Source organism: Sphaeramia orbicularis, chromosome 6 (genome assembly GCF_902148855.1).
Source record: "Sphaeramia orbicularis chromosome 6, fSphaOr1.1, whole genome shotgun sequence".
NCBI lineage: Eukaryota > Metazoa > Chordata > Actinopteri > Kurtiformes > Apogonidae > Sphaeramia > Sphaeramia orbicularis.
In genome coordinates, this window is record NC_043962.1 from 31,001,856 (window position 1) to 31,021,325 (window position 19,470).

Sequence of the window (19,470 nt, forward strand, 5' to 3'; positions counted from 1 at the left end):
ATACAATAAAATAAACTTTTTTAAAATATGTAACCTTTCATCAAACAAGCTTTGGATAATCAGATATTTGATCACACAAAATTATAAAATAATCATAATAACATAACAACAGATAAACATTAACTACTGTCATCCGTTGCCCAATATGCATACAAGAAATGCAGCACAGAGCTTTATAAAAGAAAAATTGAGGTGATTTACAGTGAACTGTCATAGATTTAATATAAAATGGGGTAAAACATGACATATAAGAATTTAACCCACTTTGTAAAACACGATCAAGATGTAATTAGAATACGCAATGGCTGCAATGGATACATAAATAAATGTCCTTAGCACTGACTTAAACTGAAACGATGGCAGGAGTTCTGTAATTCTATAAAAACGGAACGTCTGTGCAGTTCTTCGTTCCTACCCGGATGATTAAAGCAGATGCATCGGGTCAGCGCTCCGCACACAACTGAGAAGAACAAACCAGCATCGTTCATCACAGGTCTATGAGCTGGTTAGAAGTTAGTGTTGAGGATGTGTATCTGCATAAGTAGGTCTGTGTAGCGGGGCTGCTTTTGGTGGTTGTTTCTCTGAACTGTAGCATAGCTTAGCTAACATTACCTTCGTGTGTCGCGTGCGTCTCATTCACCTTCAGTATGTTTTGATGCAGTGTTTACCAGAGTAGATACAGAAACACATTTGTATTTTCTTTGTAGTCTAATGCCAGTTACATGTGTGTCTGTCAGTAATTGTAATGCAGTCCAGTTGACAGACGGACAAAGTCACTGTCGGCTGAGCTCCAGTTATGAAGGAGTTTGTGAAGAGGATCCACGGCCTCTTGGTGAAAGCTGTGACGTTTGGCGGTGGGACGAGGCCACGCCCCGCTGCCTCCGAGGTGCTGACCTGCCACCTGCAGCAGCGCCAGCTCCCGCCGTGGACCTCCTACTGTGTCCGCTACAGTGCCGTGCACAATGACCAGTTTGGACTGTCCAACTTCAACTGGAGGGTTCAGGGGTCCAACTACCACATACTGAGGACAGGCTGCTTCCCCTTCATCAAATACCACTGCACTAAAGCACCTCCACAAAACCTGCACTTTGAGGACAAGTTTTTCACCATGTTGAAAGTTATTAATCTAGGTCAGTGTTGTGCAGTACGGGAAAGGTATTGCATTGTAAGGCTAGTGTGTTTTATTTTCAAACCTGGCATTTACCACCAAACTCCTGCGTTCTGTAGTTAGTCATTAATACAGTAGTTGGAAAAAAGTTTTCTGACACCCTTAAAATTTTACACAGTCTCAAATATCTTTTTTGTGTTTTAAAAGGTATAGCTGCATTAGACAAACACAATCAAATACAAATGTTTTTTTTTGTTTTGTTTTGTTTTCATTGTTAAGAAAAAATAAAACAGCTTCAACACGTCATGCCCTGGATACGTTTCAAGGGATGTGTTCCTCGTTAGGTGTTTTGTTCCTCATGTGCACTGCTCCATGCAGAAGGGCGCATGTGGGTTTTAAGAATGGTACAATACTTGGCAGGGTTCAGTGACTTAAGAGTAATTCTTAATGTATTATATCACACATTCATGGGGTGTTTTTTCCACCACTGTATTTAGTTATCCATTACCACTTTGATTTATTTCTATGCTTATGCTTGTGTTAGTTATTGAGTTACTGTATTATTATGTAATTATTCACTATTATTATTATGTACTTTTATGTGTGTTGGGTAATGGATGCATTTATTTAGGATTAATCAAACTATCTGTCTGTGCAGGTATCCCCTGTTTGGCCTATGGTATTGGGTGCTGGATGGTGATCGGAGCTGCTGAAACAGTACAGACCAGCGTCGGGCCTGTCACAGTCTATTTTGCCTACAAAGAGGAGGAAGGTGCACAGTATTAAACCTGAGGAAAAAAGAGACTATTGCCTGTGTTTTAAGGAGTGTGTGTGTCTGTATTTACACCATTTCCCCAGGTGAGCCTCTAGTGGACTTATTGACAGAAGTGCCATCTGATGTCTCTGCTGCTCCTATTGTCAACCTGCACAGGTTCATTTGTGTTTAATTATTAAAGATTTTAAGCTGCACTGGAGGAGTCAGTTATGCATGTTATTACACTGACATACAATACTGACAGTGTTTATTTAGAAAGCTGACTTTATATTAAAGTTTAATGGAAACTTGAGAATTCCTCCAAACAGACTGTTTGTGTGTTTTCCTAGATGTTTCACAGCCATTGCTGCTGCTTGTGTCTAAAGTTTTCCGAGGTATGCATGATTTTTTTTTTCTCCATCTAATATTACAGTAAACAGACTGACAGGTGTAATGTTTATTCACCATCAGATGACTTGTACGTGAGTTCAGCCAAGCATCAGCAGTGTCCCAGGTTGAAACATATAGTGATAAATAGGACGGAAAAGTAGTTTGTTAATTTGAAGAATTATTAATATTTAATGCTCAAGTGACACCAATTTGCATAATTCATTTGACTCTCACATCTTCAGCTTAATATTCTGCAGCAAATACAGAAATCTAAATAACCCCAGCTCATTTATTTAAAGGTAAATTAGTGATCACTCTCCATGCAACAGATAGTCAATAGTCTTAGAGGAAAACCAGTGACAAGACAGGTCTGATAAAATAGGTTTTAATTACCAAAGTGTGGCCTTTGTATAGAGACATCTGCATCCCCTCCTTCAGGCCTTCGTTGGCCTTTGATTTCTGGTAATGTGCTTTGCTGACAGGGCACACTTACCTCTGCTGCAGAGAGTCCACCTCCCTGCAAGAGGCAGGTTGACAAACTGCCATATTGATTTCTTCACCCCTCAGCATCTCCTACTAATAGCATTTATCAGCAACCTCAATTTTCTGGCCTTGGCCTCTTCATTTTTAGCAACAATGAAATTGGACGAATAATTTCTTGTCGTACATGTAAATCAATGCACCTTTTGACCTGCGTTGCACTTGAAGGCTTCGATATCCCCCGGCATGTTGTTCATGACATACAATGAAATTCACCAAAATAACAGCATTTTCTTACTTTATTGCCATACCCTTGGGTGAAAACCTAAGTGGGTTTAAAATTTGTTTTTTAAAAGTAACCTGGCCAAGAGCAGCATAAACATGCGTCAATAAATAGACATTATAAATAACCTCTCTATGAAATGAGTGAATACAGTATCATATAATATAGTAATGGTAATACAATATAGTAATAGAAATAATAAAATGTGAAGGACGAAGTTAGAAACAATTACATAACATTTTTGTTACTTTGGAAGTGATATAAATTCAATAAACTTAAGTGGCTTTTACAGTTTCAGGCTCCTGAGTCATTTCTGGAGGAGGGAACAGCCATTTGTAGAATATTTGGTTTTCAAGTTAGTAAAATACACATAAAAGATGATGCAAAATAGTTAAATCTCAAGGTGCTAAGCTGCAAGCCCAAACCTCCTCCTCAACACCTGAACAGAGAATGTTTTCCATATTTTAGTTGAACAATGCTAACTTTTAAACTGACAAAATATTTTTTAAACCTCATGCAGAATTCATGTGTAAAATCCTACTGAACAGCAGGATGACACCACACTATCTCTTAATCATACTAATTGCCTTGAACAAGGAACATTTAGACACACTTATGGAAATCTGATCCAACATATCAGGCTGCACTTAAATCCCCCTCCTTTCATTTCCAGCCTTTCATCAGGACTGAAAGTGTGCATGGGGAATGCTCAGGCAACCATGTCTTAATTACTCATTGACCCTTTGACCCATGAGCTGCATTGATACTGCTGTACAGCCAGACACAATTGCATAGGTCTTGCAACTGACTGCAGCTTTGTGTGTGGCTTTTACAGGATGATGTGAGTCAGTGAAATCTAAACTGTGGAGCATGTGAGTACATTGTATTTGTTTTCAGGGCTTCACCTTTGAGTCACTCTAATCTGCAGGGGAGAGCACCCCTTCAGCTCAGGCTGAGGCGTAGCATTACACATCGAACCTCAGTCACGGCCAGTGCAAATCTAGAGTATCTACACTGCAAATGGGCCGCTGTGAATTAACTAAACATATCTGCATTTGTTGCAAGATTGATGCCTTTTAATAGCCAGTGTAGTCTTGTCCCATATTGACAAGAATGAAGTGGTTAAATTACCCAACAGAACACTTCTGATGCGGTAATGAACAAAGAATTAATGCCTCTTTGGCAAGTTTAATTGCATGCTGAAGCTGGTAATAACTTTTGTCAAGGTGAAATCTTTAAATACTTGTACTATTTAGAATTTAGGTAAGTAAAGCAAAACAAGTGCTGAAATTGAGTGTAGTGTTGCTGTAGATTGTTAATGTTCAACAGTGAAATTGCTAATCAACTTGCAGAGTCTTGTAATTATCCTCTAATTAGCTAATAAGTTTTCAGTTTCTTCAGTGTTATAAAAAAAATATAGTACAAACCATGTTCATCTCCTTGAAATAGTTGATGCAGGCGATTCTGAAATCAATTATTTAACAGGAAAGTTAAACCAGTTTATTCGCTGTCATATAGATCTATGGCTTGGCAGAAACAATTATTGTGTGAACAACCCCTGCAGCTAATACCAGCGAGGTTATCATTATGAAGCCTCTGGATCGGCCACCAGCACCATCGCTGAGCTGGCTCCACTAGCAGCAGGGGTACCCGAGCCATCACTCAGATCACTTTAAGGATCACACTGGAATTACATCTTAATGCAGAGGTGTCACAATATTCACAGAGAAATGGCACTTTCTGAATTATAATGTGACAACTGAAACATAAAGCTCATCTCAAATAGAGGCATCTCCAGCTGCAGGCGTGTCTACACTGTGATCTGCTTTGAAGAAGTAACACTTAAGTAATACTTAAGTGTGTTAACTAAGCAAAATGAGCCACATCTGAAATTTGCAGTCTTTCAAGTAATATTTGTTAAGTTATAAGTTCTCCTTTTTCAAGGTTTTTAAAGCCATTAAAAATCTATTATGGTGACTTTCTTTACCCAGGGGATGATAAACGGCACCATAATTATTTTCTTTACATCTGCCCTCCCTTCTTTGTCTTTATGATGTGTTATAGAAGTGTTTATATGTCTTTGTAGGGGGAAGGGGGGGTATTGAAAGACTAGTCCTGCTGTGCCAATCACTGTTGCCAAAGCTGCTGTCAGTGGGTGGCTGAATTGTCTGTCACTCACCAATTCTGGTTCAAGACCACTCCCAAAATGGCATAAATAAAAATCCTAGACATTCTTTTATATTAATGTCCTTTGAGTCTTACTTTCTGTGAAGCATGATCTTCATTTTTTTTTAGTTTAATATACTATTGTCATTACTTGCACTGTGTTTAAACCAATGCCCTCAAGCTTACGCACTTGACTTTTCACCAAACTCCTTTTTTTTTTCCTTCCAGTTCAAGCAGATTATTGTTTTGTTTTTGTCTTTGTTGATGATGTGGTGTCATGTTCACTTCATTCATACTTAATGCTTACTCTGTTGACATTAAGAGAGTAATGGATTTTAATAGTTTTTTCCACGACATCGGGAGAGTTAAATGAACTATCCGTTTTTATTATATATTATGCAGTATTTAAAGTTTCAGCTCATTAAAAAACAGACGCCCTCCGCACCCCCCAGGCTGTCTTTTACCCCCCACTAGCATGCAGTCAGGCTCCTCTAGCCACAGGCTCTGCTTGATCTGTTTTTCCTAAGTCAAAATTGAAACACTCAGATATATTTATTTATTTGTTTATGCATTTTATTAGCTAAAGAACAACATAATGTCATTGTATCTTAAACAAGTAGCATCAGTAGATCAGAAAAGGAGGATAGTGCATGGTTTTGTTTGACTAATATCTGATGTTATTTATGCTTTTATCATTCACTTCAGAATCAAATATATCTATAATGTACATGTACTTTAATTTTGCACCAGTACTGGCCCCTTGTGTTATTTCATTACCCAGCTACTTACTTGCACAATAAGCAGCAACCTATGCAGCAACTCAATGCTAGACTGGGGATTTACATTAAATACACTGATACTGATGCTGCATACAAACATAGAAATGGAATAAATCAATTTTGTTCTCAGAAATGCTTCACATACTTTTTGATGCAGCGTGATCTCCAATCTTTCTGCAAATGAGCTGCAGTCCCTTGTAATGGTTTCTGCTCCTCGTGGGAGGCCGGTGTCTGAGAAAAGCTGCTGATTGAGGGAGAAATGTAATACAGGTGTAAAGCAGACTTGATAGGGGTCTTACACGAGGGTTATGCATTTTAACAGTGATATACATACTGTTACATATTTATCAAAGAATATGGAATTTGCTGGGTTGACTCTTTCTGGCCTGCAGAGATTTGTAAGTTTCTGCTGGAGTGTTGTTAATTCTGGCAGAGAGGGTGGCTATTATGTTGAATTAATAGGAATTAAGGTTTTAAATTGGTTAAGTAAGCACTTCATTAATCGTGAGTGGATTGCTGTGCGTGAGAGGTTTATAGTGGGAATAGGCCGCTAGTACTTAGAGGAAAGAAAAGCACAGTGTTCTGCATTAGCAATGTTGGTGCAGGGTAAATGAAGACAAAAAAACTTAAGTAGACTGTATATGGTATATGCTGTGGTAAATAATCACTGATATGCATATTTTTCTGTCACTTTTTTATTATGAATTTTGTTGTTTAGTTAAACTAAAATGTCAAAGCTCATTTCTATAATTTGCAGCCTTTCAGTTTGAGGATGTAGATGCTGCATCTGCATTATACACATTGTCCAGTGCTTACGTATCTGCACATTCATCCTTGTATTTATGTGCTATTTTCCAGCTTATACGGCAATTAAGTCAGCAAAATGCAGAGATTTGATGCTCCTCCTGAACGGTGAAACCTTAATGCCGAGTCCAACTGTTCGATAATCTTTTGCCCTCAGTCTGGCCACGATGTGAGCTGCTGTAAGTGAAGTTAGGAGGTGGGTCAGTTGGAAGCATCTGCCTTACTTGATGCTTCCCCCAGCAGAGGTGGACTAATTGAGGTGTGTTTTTATCTGGGCTTGCTAATGATGATGAGGGTGCAGGAGAAGTAGTCTGTCCCCTTAGGCTGAGGAATAGCATGACTTAGCCAACCTTCTGTACTTATTGTCCAACAAAGGGGGAATTCACTTAATGCAGTGCTTCAGAAAAGTGGATAATTGTGGCCACAATCAATAAAGTAACAGAGCGGAAAATGAACGGTTGTGTGCTGTGTAGCTGTATTGAAGATATTTGATGGAAATCGAAGGAAGTGAGGTTCTTGTTTTTGTGTTTGTTTTAGCCAAGTCAACAAATGAGCGGCCAATTCAGTTCATGAATACAATATACATATGCAAGCAGGTAAAGCTGTACATATTTACTGTGTGTACACGTAGCTGTGACCATGAGCCCATGTGTGTGTTTGCATGTGTTTGTGTATATATGATAGAGGGGGTAGGTTTGCTTGGATGAGCTACATTGTTCCTGTGCGGCCTAGTGACATCGCTGGAGGGCAGAAAGGGATGGAACCTGAGAGGGGTGACAGTGATAAATAGCCCTTTTAATAACAGCTGCCCCACTTGGCCAGCGAGTCCCAGTCAGTGTCCTCTGTGTATTTATGCCTATGTTTATTTATGCATCCATAGCATGCAGGAAATCACCACCGCAGGGGTACAATCATTCTTTTTTTTGTGGTGATGTGGATTGCATTGGTTTAACTTTGGGAGGAGGTAGCTAGCTCATCTTAAACCTAATAGATATTCATTTAACCCTTAGGTTCATCTGTTGGTATGTCTGCACTGAACTACATACATCCATATTTCAGACAGGAGTCGCTCTGTGAAAGCAGGAAGAGTGGCTTTTGTTTCCGATTTTGACCCACACTTGGAAGCCTTTGTTGCTGTTAGTGTTGAACCCCCTGAAAAGGTGGCAGAGTTTTAATTTCAAAGTGAATAAACAAGTTTTCTGAGTAGTTTTGTATCTGTGATAGGACATTTTGCTAAGAAACCGGATACTTTATCTTACATTAGCCAAGAATAGCTGTTTATACAGGCTTAAATCTGCATGGCATTTGACTTTTTGGGTTCATTGTTGCTGTTTAACTGCAGTCAGAACCCTTTTGTCTGCTGAAATATGACCCCAGGCCCAGGTCTGTGAATAGGGAGAGAGGAGGCTGTATATCAGAAGTGTCAAAGCTTCTTCCCGGAGGGCGATGCTGGGGCTGTTCTCACTCAAACCAGTTCCCTCCCTTTAATTGGTTCAATTAGTTAAGTATCCATATACATTATCTTGTATGCATTTTTCATGACTCTTCTTAACGCTCTGTTTAAACAGAACAACTTCCGGCTATGATTTGCCATTTGGATGAATGTCAAGGAGACTAAATGATTGCGCTAATTGAGTAATTAAAAGCAGATGTTGGAGCAAGAGCCAACAGCATACACTTTAAACACTTTGCCCTCCAGAAAACCTACAGTGTTTTTGACACCCCTGTTATGTATGGTTATCCCAGAGGTGCCTCTGTAATAGTTACAGTTTCACCCTTGTGATTATTCAGTTGAAGTCTTTGCTATTGAACCAAAATGGTGTTTTTATGCTATTCTGACCATGGGAAATGGTCTGGAAAAGAAAAGCCCATCATGTTGCCTAATGGCCAGACTCAGTGGTGCACAGATTCAACACAAGCTCTACACAGGAATATTTCCACACTCACCCTATCACTCTTACCCCCCACTGTCCTCTGGTGGGACACTAGTGGCCTGTACGAGACTCTTTGGTGGGAGATGATGTTATGTTGAAGGTAATTAACATTGGAAATGTGCCAGCAAAGGGAATCAGTGTGCCATCAAATCACAAAGGAACAGAGTGTATTTCCATGGTTTTGACAGCTGCGGTGATTGGAGTATTGCTGGAAGGCTTTACAAAGTACAGATCAATAAGTAACAATTTTCCTATTAAAGAAAAATTACTTGGACATTGCACTAAGATAGCTTGTGGCTCTTTCAGTTCAGACCATCTAGGTCTAGGTCTCTTGCTGAATGAAGGTGTGTGTAATTTGGTTTTTACTGAGTTCTTGTTTGGTTTTATTTCATTCTAGGATTTAACAACAAGCGAACAGTTTTTGAGTTTTAAAAACATGGTTTTAGTTGATAATTTTTTGCACCATTAAAATGGAACAGCTTGAACTTGGGTTCCTGTTATGGATTAGAAATATTACATTTCTGTCAGAATAAATATCCTATCATTTTCTTTTTAATTTTATCCAACATCTTGTATATTTACATCCTGTATATATTGTACTAAGATGAAACGTAGAATAACTGAATGAAACTCCTCATATTTGGTTTTACTTGACTTTCTATATCTTACCGTCTATGTTTTTAAGTGTGTTTAATAAGGTTTAGCTACGGTGAAAAATTTAATGAAGTATATCAGAATATCAGTAATGCATAACTGAAATTATTAATTCATCCCAGTTACAATTCAGGAGCAAATTATTTAAGATATGTTTCTGTCCTGTAAACCTATTACCTACTTGAAATCATAGAAGGAAAATGTGGTTTTCTACAGGACTGTTTACATCGTCCTTTATGTTCCAAAACAACATGAAAACCTGATAAATAAAGTTAAATATTGTCCCTTCTTTCTCACAGAAGTTGGGATCATCGACCTCTCACTCTGGTCCATGTCTTACCGGATTTTCATTTGACCTTTGCGTCTTTCTGTTTCTCAGAATTGATTATTTTGTGATTGTATTCTGAAAGAAGTGCATATAATCTGGAGAAGGTGATAAACACTTTAATGCTTAATGTAGGTAGTTAAGATATTCAACAGAAGTGAAGCAGGCTGATGACAAATCCTGTTTTAATAAAACTCTAGGCCACTAGCGTGGCTAATGAACTTAGTAATTACTCATCACTGGTTGGAAGAGTTTAGCCTGGGTGAGATTAAAGCAGTGGCTGCTGGGAGCCACAGGAACGGCACAACAGGCAACAATCAACACAGTGTCTGCACAACAATCAATCAAAACTGTCAGGCCCTTAACACTCAGAGTAATTTGGTGGTGTTTTTCAGAAATGAGTACACCTTGTAAAATGTAGCTAAGATCACTTTCCCAAACACCTTGAAGCACAATGTGTTTAAACCAATGAGATTTATGTCATATGATTTATCGCACTGCTCTTAGAAAAATTATTATTTTTAGCTAAGGAACTGTTTCATGAGCTTATATTACTCCATCCAAGCATCATTTCCCATCACAAAACAGTGTACTGTATGGTTGACTGTTACATTTCTTTACAGTTTTTTGGCTCAGTGGTTTTTGTTATTTGTGTTGCTTTGTTTTTCACTTAAATCTCCAGTCAATCACACATTTGATGTCACGACTTCAAGACTACATTACATTTTTATAGCTTAAAAAAACAACATTGAGAGAGTAAACACATGCACACTCTTGCGATGGGAAATGTGTGCATTCTTCATACATAAGGAGAAAGAGACATATGCATAAAAAGTATAGCAGTGCATATTGAACATTTCAATATGAATTATTGAGAATTTAAATATGAATTGCAGTGTTTTACTGAACATCTGTGAAAGCACGGTGATATTTAAATACGAGTCAGAGCACGGTGGTGAGTAACACTGGACTATTCACAGATGCTCCTTTCTGCAGAGCTCTAAATCATGTTTCTTAATTCCCAGAGCCACATCTCAATCATACTCCTTGCTAATTTGAGAGTCACCCTCATTTCATTTTAAACGATTCATTTTTGGCAAATTTGTAAATGGCCCCAATGTGTTCTACAATTTAGTCAATTACTGTTTCAGCCAGCAGGACTCCGGGGACCAGGAACATACATCGCCTGGAGGTACCATCTCAATAATTGTTTCAGAAAAGTTGGGAATGGATTGCTAACGCTCTGTTCCACTTATTGAAATGTCAATTGGAGCCAAGACCCTTTTACTTTTCCTCTTCTCACACTTTATCAGTACAGTATGCCTGCCTCCCCCTTTTCATTTCCCATCTGAGTCCTAACCACTGCTGTAAAGATAAAAGAAGGTTGTTATTTTGTCATTTTCAATCCAACTCTGTAATGATAACTATCACAGGGATTAGTTTGCATCAATTCATCAGCAACAATATGTAACGAGTGATAAAATTACACATATTTATCACTCATTTACTTTCCAATGTATGAAACATATCTTAAAAATGTGCAGCCTTGCTGTATTTCTTGGTTGCCTACATCCTTGATACCAGCCTTTAGAATGATTTCTATGTAGAAGACTCTAAACAGAGACATTTATGCTCACTCCCAAGTGTTTCAGTGCCTCTTTCTGCTCCTGTATGGCTGCAATAGTGTAGCTAGTGTTATCGTAACTGCATTAACATCAAGAAATTTCTAGCTCCCAATACAACACACACTCACATACACAAACCAAAAATGCAAATGTTCCATATAGTATTGCACCTTTATAGGAAAAGATAACATCATCCAAAATATCTTAGTCCTGGTCCACACTGATACAGACATTTTGCAAAATGGAAATTGACCTGTGCTTTTGGGCCACTGAATAACACATTTCTTACAACACTTACCAGATATTTAAAGTTTTTTGTTTATCAGTATGGATATGTAAAACAGCCAGATCAGGAAACTATGATTCCACACCTCAATTCATAATACTTTGTGTAATGAGAGTGCACGTGCAACAACAACAGCAACACATGCATAAACAGTATATGTTTGTCTCTATCAATTACAAGTTCATAAGTGAAGGATTTCTTTGTGTATTACATGGTAACATCAACTGGTGAAGTTAGAACTTACACTGTTCTGTCTGCACCCTGACCTATGGTGGCCACTAAAATATCTTTCTGCTTTGGGCTTTTTTGTTGAGGACATTTTAACTCCACTCCCAAACATAGTAGGAAATAATAATGCACTTTAACGGTAGATGGTATCCTGTATAAAATGGAAAAAGATGAAGATAAATTATTTTCTGAGCTACATTAGAAACATAGTTGTGTAAGATGATTCCAAGACAACCTGCGTCCTCTGTAGATAAACAATTCATCCTAAGATATTGGAGAATCAACAGTTTATATTTTCATGTGATAATACACCAATGAAATGCATAGTGATTTTATATCACACAAATTATTTTCCATTTCTTTAAGTAAATGCCCCTGAATCCCTGTAAATCTTGCACATTGGACCTTTAACTTGCGTCTGTCCCACTGGCCCTGACATGTTTAGAGTGTCTAGAACAGCTTCAGTGAACTTTGACGTTCTAGATGATTCTACAGTATGTTAATTGCCTTGGAGAACACCAAAAATATCCCCTTATTTGTTGTTTTGAGGATCGAGGTCTGAAATTTCCTGTAGTTGTTCAGCTGAGTTGAGATCCGGTTACAATAGACTGTATTTACTGTAAACTGTATTATATATTTGCATTATTTTGATACTTATCAAACTATTCATTGATCATCCTCATATGGATTAGAACATGATCATCCTGGAAGAGACCACTCCCATCAGGTTTTTCCTATAAATTGTCATCCGTCTGAATGTTTCTATGAGTGAACCCATGACTTGCCCTTTTCCTGTCACTTTTAAAATAAAAATGTAGCATAATGTAACATGTAAATTTGTACTCTATACCGAACTTGTAATTAATTATTAATTAGCTGGATAAAATTAAGAGATGATAATAATCCAAATTAGGTCTTAATGGGTACTAATTAAGAGGAAAATCCTTCTTTATGGAACCAAATAGCGTGACCTGCAGACCCCAATTAATTAAGTTATTATTAGCCATTTCCCTGAGTTTGCTTGATCTGGATTTCATTCAGTTGAAGAAAACATGCTGCAAATCTCTGGAAAATGTGTTTCTGTTTGTTTTGCCACCAGGTCCCTCACCCATCCTCCAAGCCAATTAACCTGTGACGAGCGTGGTACTACAGCACTGATTAATTAGACAAGGAGGAGGCGGAGGACGTGGAGGAGGAGAGCCAAACATGAACATGTGAAGACGCCCTAAGGTGAGCAGTGTTTAGCCTTTATCTTGTTTCTTTATCCCACATGTGGACAACATTCCAAGGTGTCTATATAGAGTTATGTCAATCATCTCTCTAATACAGGTCAGACCCAAAAATAGGAAAACGTGTTAAATTCCACTGTAGAACTTCAGTGGAGTAATGTTTTTATATGGTCTCTTGGTTGTGTATGTGAGTATAAAACAATTTAAATATAGAATCATTATTTTCTGGTTATCCAATTAATATACATTCTCCAACTCTCATAAAGTTGGATTCAATTGTTTCACTTCTTGTGAAATGATTGTGACAATATGATTTTTTCTTGATAAAATGTAACTGGGGCTCAATGTGTAATCACTGCACCAGGTAAAAGGTGATTACTGATTTGTATAAATAGGAATAAAAAGAGAAATATGTCTGAAAAACAACCGTGTAGAAATATTTCAAAATAAAATAAAATGTTTCAAAACAAATAAGAATGTATAAAACTACAAATTACTAATGTAAGTTTTGAATCACTGAAGAGCCTTTCGTAAATGAATAAAAAAAATAAAAACCTACTAACTTTGTCATCAGAATATGATTTTTAAAAATGAATGTTTATGTGAGCCGTATTGACCATTTAACATGAAACCACAACTTAAAAGTAGTTTAATTTTAATGTATAGCATTTAAATGAGTGGTTCAGATCACCTTACATGTAATTCCAGGTACAAATACACAATAAAATTAATTCACAGCTTGAAATGGATTTCATGAATATAAGATAATCAAGTCAGGAAAATTCTGATTCATAGAAAGAAATTTCAAATCAAAATATCCTTTATTCTAATTATTAGAATGTATCTATTATAGGTGCTAAAATGATTATGAAATGATGATGAAAATAATTATAAGCTTGACAAACTTTTTCCCAATTCAATATACACAGTATGAGTAAAATATGAAAAAGAAATATTAGGTGATTTTTTTTGATGATATAAAGTTCCAATTATTTATTATTCATTTTAAGGTATAAAAAACACGACAAAATTTGATCAAATATTGAAAGAGGATGTTATAAAGATCTACGTCATCAGAGTTGATAACAGAGACCAAACATGTGCAGTGTGTATGTCTACTGTGGGTCAGCTGCATGTGTCTGTTCTCATTACTGGATGGGTAATTCTGTAGTTCTGTGTGTAAGACCTTCAGCTCTATTCTATAATTAACTTTTGCCTGCGCCCATCAGCTTCCATTCCACACTTGATGTGTCCATAGTGACTGTTACATGCAGCCAGCTTGCCATTCAGTATGTATTAAGCTGTCAGAGTGGGCTGCTCTCCCAAGCCGCCTGTCTTCACTGAACAACCCAGCCTATTAACTCCTATTGACTGTGACACACATGTCCCTCCAAAATGAGCAGTTCCGTATTGATTTTTCCTGAGCACTGCTCACTTCCCCCTTTCATGCCGCCAAGGGTGAGATCTTTATCCTGACTGATTGTATATGTTCGTCGTATCAGAGGACTCTTGTGCAATTGCCATTTCAGACCCGCGGACCTTCTTCTGCTCGCCCCCTCCTGTGTGTCGTGGCTACTTGTATGCAGCCAAGTCTCAATGAGACAATTAAAAGGCCTCACTCCCTTGTGTGTTCTGTTACACTGCGGTCAAATGGAGCTGCACATCGTCCATGGTGTCCCTCCAGCTTAATACAGCGTACAGCTAAGACATGACAGCCAGCTCTTCTCCCCCATCCAATCAATAGACCTGAATAGAAGAGTGCCATATCCTCTCAGCGACGCTTGCTCTAACTGCTGCAGCCAAAATGAACTCTGACAGCTTGTATCGACATCATATCAAACACAGCCATTGAGAGAAAAATGATTATCCGCTGGTAAAATCAGCTATTGACATGCTGTGGAATAGCTTCCCCTCCCCAAGGGATTTATTGATACAGTTTATGGTATATAAATATTTATCTAATATGTGTCTGAATTAGATTTGTCTCGTTTAGGTATACAGTGCATGTGTCTCGTCTGGTCTACGCTTAGCCCACAGAGAGCTATCAATGTCTCGCTCTCTCTCCTCTGCCACTCAACCATGACTTTGCCTTTCTTTCTCTCTGGATCCTGTTTTTACAGGCAGCATGAAATTGCTTCGGCTGTTGCGACTCCGTCTTGAAGTTAATAGTAAAACATGTTGTAATTACATTTTATTGCTTCTCACTCTAGAAAATCAAAATGGCTTTACGGCAGGCATCATATTGTAAATGCATGTAGACGTGCTACATGTCACACCATCAGGGGAAGAAGTACTCCAAGCTTTTATACAAGTAAAACTACAAACACTTTAATGGAATGTTACTCCAGTAAATATAGCAAACAGCCCCCGATTGAAAAGAAACCCTGAGAAAGTAATTCTTTTTCTGCAGCCAGACCAATTTTAACAATAGTGTTTAAACCAGATTGTTGACTTGAACATGCTACATGTTTGGAAGTTACCCTGTGCTTTGTTCTGACACCACCCAGGCTCCTCTGCATGATCACTGTTGTGGACTGTGCAAACTTTATATTCCATATACCAACAGTGAAATGAGCCAAAACGCATCTGTGACTATTTTAGACTGTTTGTGTCTTTGTAAAAAGTCTGTCAAAAATGGATCTGTCTGCAACTAACTTCACATACTATATTCGTATTAATTTACATTCAGCCCTGCAGTTCATGGTAGAAATGTCTTTAATAGGGAAATTAGAAGCAATTGCAGTTACATAGATCATTCTACTAATTCTGTTTCGTCAAACATCCTCATCACATTATGCTCACATTTAGGACTGAAACTGGCTGCTTAGGTTTTATATTGTAATGTATTCATATTGTAATTTTTCACACCATTGTTGATTTCTGCTCAGTTTAAGTCAGTGAAAGTAACAGCTTACCACTGTTTTTTTTTCCTTCTTATGTAATGATGCCAGTAGTGGTCTTATGTTTTTTTCTCACCACTCCACATTTGACAACCTTCACCAAAATTCAATCAAACACTTCAAACCAAGCAAATTAGTCATGAGATTGTCCATCAGGGTTTTCTCTTTATGGCTTTATTGTCCAGCAAATGTCATATTGATCGTCCTCCTCTTGTAGCACCTGAACTTGATTTGACCCACGTTTCTGTTGTGATGTGTCCTTGGCATTTCTGTCACACAGCTTGGCCTTCGCAAATGATCTTTCTTGGGTGTTTACGTCTAGTTTTTCTAAAACATTGAACGGAAATACTAAAGCTGGTGTGGTGGCCAGCTGTGATAATATTAGAAAAGTCACAAGATTTATTTTTTGTGAAGATATTCCTGAGTGTACCTGACATGCAGTGTTGTTGTATGATATTGATTTTTGTAGACAGGCACATGGCAGACTGACTTTTTCTTCTCGATGATGCACAACCGCGGCCCTGTGAACATGACAGGCTGTCTCAGGTCAAATACCTCCGTCTCCCATCCTCCGCTGTGTCTCTATTACAGTCGGTTGCCTCTTCGGCTGACTTATTGACCAGCTCTCATGCTCGTTACTCAACACAGGAGTAGTTTGCTGTGATTGATACCATGACTACTCTAAGACCGCTCTTAGCTCCCTCCTCTTCTCTTTCCAAATCCTTTCTGTAGTTTTAAAGCCATGAGTGGGTTTCATTAATGGTCTCTCCTGTTTATGACACCATAATTAGAGTTGAGGAAAAGGTGCCTAACTACCACGGTTCCACCATACTGAGAAAGTCAATAATGCAAGCCCAACAACTTCTCACACAATTGAGCCTCGTGGAAAATCTATATGCTCTGCTGTCCTTTGTCTTTATGGTGTCGTTTTAGGAGAAGCCACCTGATTTGTTAGTGTTTTGTCCTCCACTTTTAACTAATCCCGCAGAATCGATTATTAACGCCAACAATATCATTTAGCTTCCCGCTGCAGCAGCCTCCGCAGAATAGATGTGGTGTGGGATGTATCCTCGGTGTGCAGCCACTGTGGGACATTGTGTTCAGTACAGCATGCGAGGCCGAGCCTCGTGGCCATTTACCTGTTTTATAATTTGTTTTGTGCTCCACCTCATGTACATGCAGTATCTCCTGTAAAAAGCCAACCAGGCTGACCGCCACGCCTGGGTTATTTGTGTGAAGCAGGTCATGAGGGATATTACATTAGATTGCTTTTCAGGAAAATAATTCTGCCAGGTGGTCTATTGGGCTTTTCCCCGTGTATCTGTCAGGCAGGATCGCATGCAGTTACACAGAGAAAGTGAACTGTTTGAACACACACAAATTCGCCTTGTTTTTTTTTTACTCACCCATATGTCTTTTTAATTAAAACACCAACAAAAACAGCTACAAGGGGGTATTAGTGCTCGCAAAAGAATATGTACTGATCAGAGCTGCAGCTTAAGAGGATGAAAGAAATACGTTGCTTCATCTTACAAACAAGTTTCAATTGAACATTTTATCAATGTTAACGTAAATTCAATCATTCACAAACCACACTGCTGCTTAAAAATAATTTCCCAGTCTGGCACTTGTGTCAGGTTTTTGATGTATGTTTTTTGCTTTCTCTCTCACAGGTTAGAGTGAGACAACAGCTTTTAGGGAGGTGGTGTTGAACAGAATAATGTGTTTGGTCCCTAAATGCTTAGCAGATGGTGTTGCTTTCAACTAAAGACAAGTCAGGTTTTATTTATTTATAGCCCAATATTGCAAAGCATGCCTCAAAGGGCTACGTAAAAAAAAATGAAAAAACGAAAAGGTTTGCCACATAACGAAGGAAAGTTGGGATTAAAATAAGATTTTGTCCCAGCGAGCAGGTGTGTTGGCCACTGCTTCTCACCGGGGTCATGACTGTCATTTGATGGGTGCTTTAGAAAACACCATGAATAGTTGATGTCACAGCGTTCATTGCAGCCCAGACGTGAATGTAAATAAGATGCAGGTGAGTGGGACAGTGTTTCATGGGTTAGCCTTACTGTCGCCATATCATTTGGATCTCCTTGCACTTCATCCAAAATAAATTCTGAGTAAAGCCAAAATAGCCGCCCCTGCAAGACTTAGTTTATAGGTAGCATTACATTGCATTATGAAAGCAGTGTTAATGAGGTTGAGAAAACATGTTGAGATGACAGCAGTCTAATGACTTCCATGACAGTATACAGGCACTGCTGTAATCACAACTAAATGTCAGACACCATAAGGCCTGGTGCATAATGGCTCCAGATTGATATTGCCCTCTTACTTTAATTAAGAAATGCATTTTTTGTTTAAAAGGTATTGATTGTAGTTTAAAGAGAGCAGGCCATCAAACTAAAAAGTGAGGAGAGGACCCTGGAGTCATAACAGACTGAACAGTTGTGTGGAGAAGCATTTCTCCGAGGCTGTTTTCAAACCTGTTGTTAATTTGCTTTGGTCCAGATCAGTGGATGAACTGGTAAATTTGATGTTTTTTTTCATCGCAGTTCAGTTTCTTTTCACAAGTAAAAATCCATCCAAGGAAAAATGGTTTAAAAATGAACTGAGAATGCTTCCTCATCTCTTTGAATTGATCATTTTTACCAAGTGAGTGAAATTCACAAAGTACTTCACAAGAATATCATTGATTAGAAATGATAGAGGCAAACAATAACACAACAGCAGACCTTAAAAATGTAATAATAATTTCTTAAAGGGTCACAAGGTCAGTAAAGTGCTTCTTTAAACAGTCTGTTGAGGCGCTATGACAAATTCCCAGGGGAGCTATTGAACAGCCATTTACTGCCATTATGTTCTGGCACCAAGCAAAAAATCAAACCATTTTATTGCCATTATTTCAGATACTCACATTAATGTAGTTTTCATACAAAGCACAATAAAAAAAATAGAACTATAAAAACCTAAATAAAAAAAAATCATGTCAAAACCCCTTTATTTCTACACATGGATGAAATATGTCGGTATAATATTAATGTAGTGCAAAATAGTTTAAAATTGAAATGTTTTGTCTGGAAACGAAAATTAAATTCAGCCCAGTCTCACCAGGAAAACAACATTACTAGGTGATTTTAGAAGGGAACTAAAATAATTTTCCCCTTGTGATCTTCTGCTAACCTTAGTCTTGATGTTTATGTTTATGTTTATGCATTTGGCAAACGCTTTTTTCCAAAGCGACTTACAGGGGAAAACCAATCAAATCACTCAATCAATCAAATTTTATTTATATAGCGTCAGATCACAAAAAAGTTATCTCATGACACTTTATATATAGAGTTGGTCAAAACCAGACTATAAGGCAATTTACAGAAACCCAACAAAATCCTCAAGGAGGATTGATGTCACAGCCTAAATGTACTTTTAATTCACACTGAGACATTGCTGCACATCTTCTATTGACTCTTTTAGGGAGAGAAAGTTAAGATCATTGCAATTAAAAACAACGCCTTTATTCAT

The 19,470-nt window shown here is 37.9% G+C and overlaps 2 protein-coding genes across 3 annotated transcripts in view; both read left to right on the forward strand.

Moving 5' to 3' along the window:
* The first annotated feature begins 430 nt into the window (after nucleotides 1-430).
* Nucleotides 431-2,175, forward strand: c6h15orf61 (chromosome 6 C15orf61 homolog). Its single transcript, XM_030137438.1, has 2 exons — nucleotides 431-1,130; nucleotides 1,767-2,175. Exons 1-2 carry the CDS (start codon nucleotides 797-799, stop codon nucleotides 1,892-1,894), a joined length of 462 nt encoding a protein of 153 aa, XP_029993298.1. The 5' UTR covers nucleotides 431-796; the 3' UTR covers nucleotides 1,895-2,175.
* Nucleotides 1,926-19,470, forward strand: part of skor1b (SKI family transcriptional corepressor 1b) — a 46,732-nt gene continuing 29,187 nt past the window's right edge. For both annotated transcript variants that reach the window (XM_030137435.1, XM_030137436.1), the window contains exons 1-4: nucleotides 1,926-2,039; nucleotides 2,213-2,257; nucleotides 3,851-3,887; nucleotides 12,916-13,046. The gene's annotated coding sequence lies outside the window, so the exon portion shown is untranslated. The remainder of the gene's footprint in view (nucleotides 2,040-2,212; nucleotides 2,258-3,850; nucleotides 3,888-12,915; nucleotides 13,047-19,470) is intronic.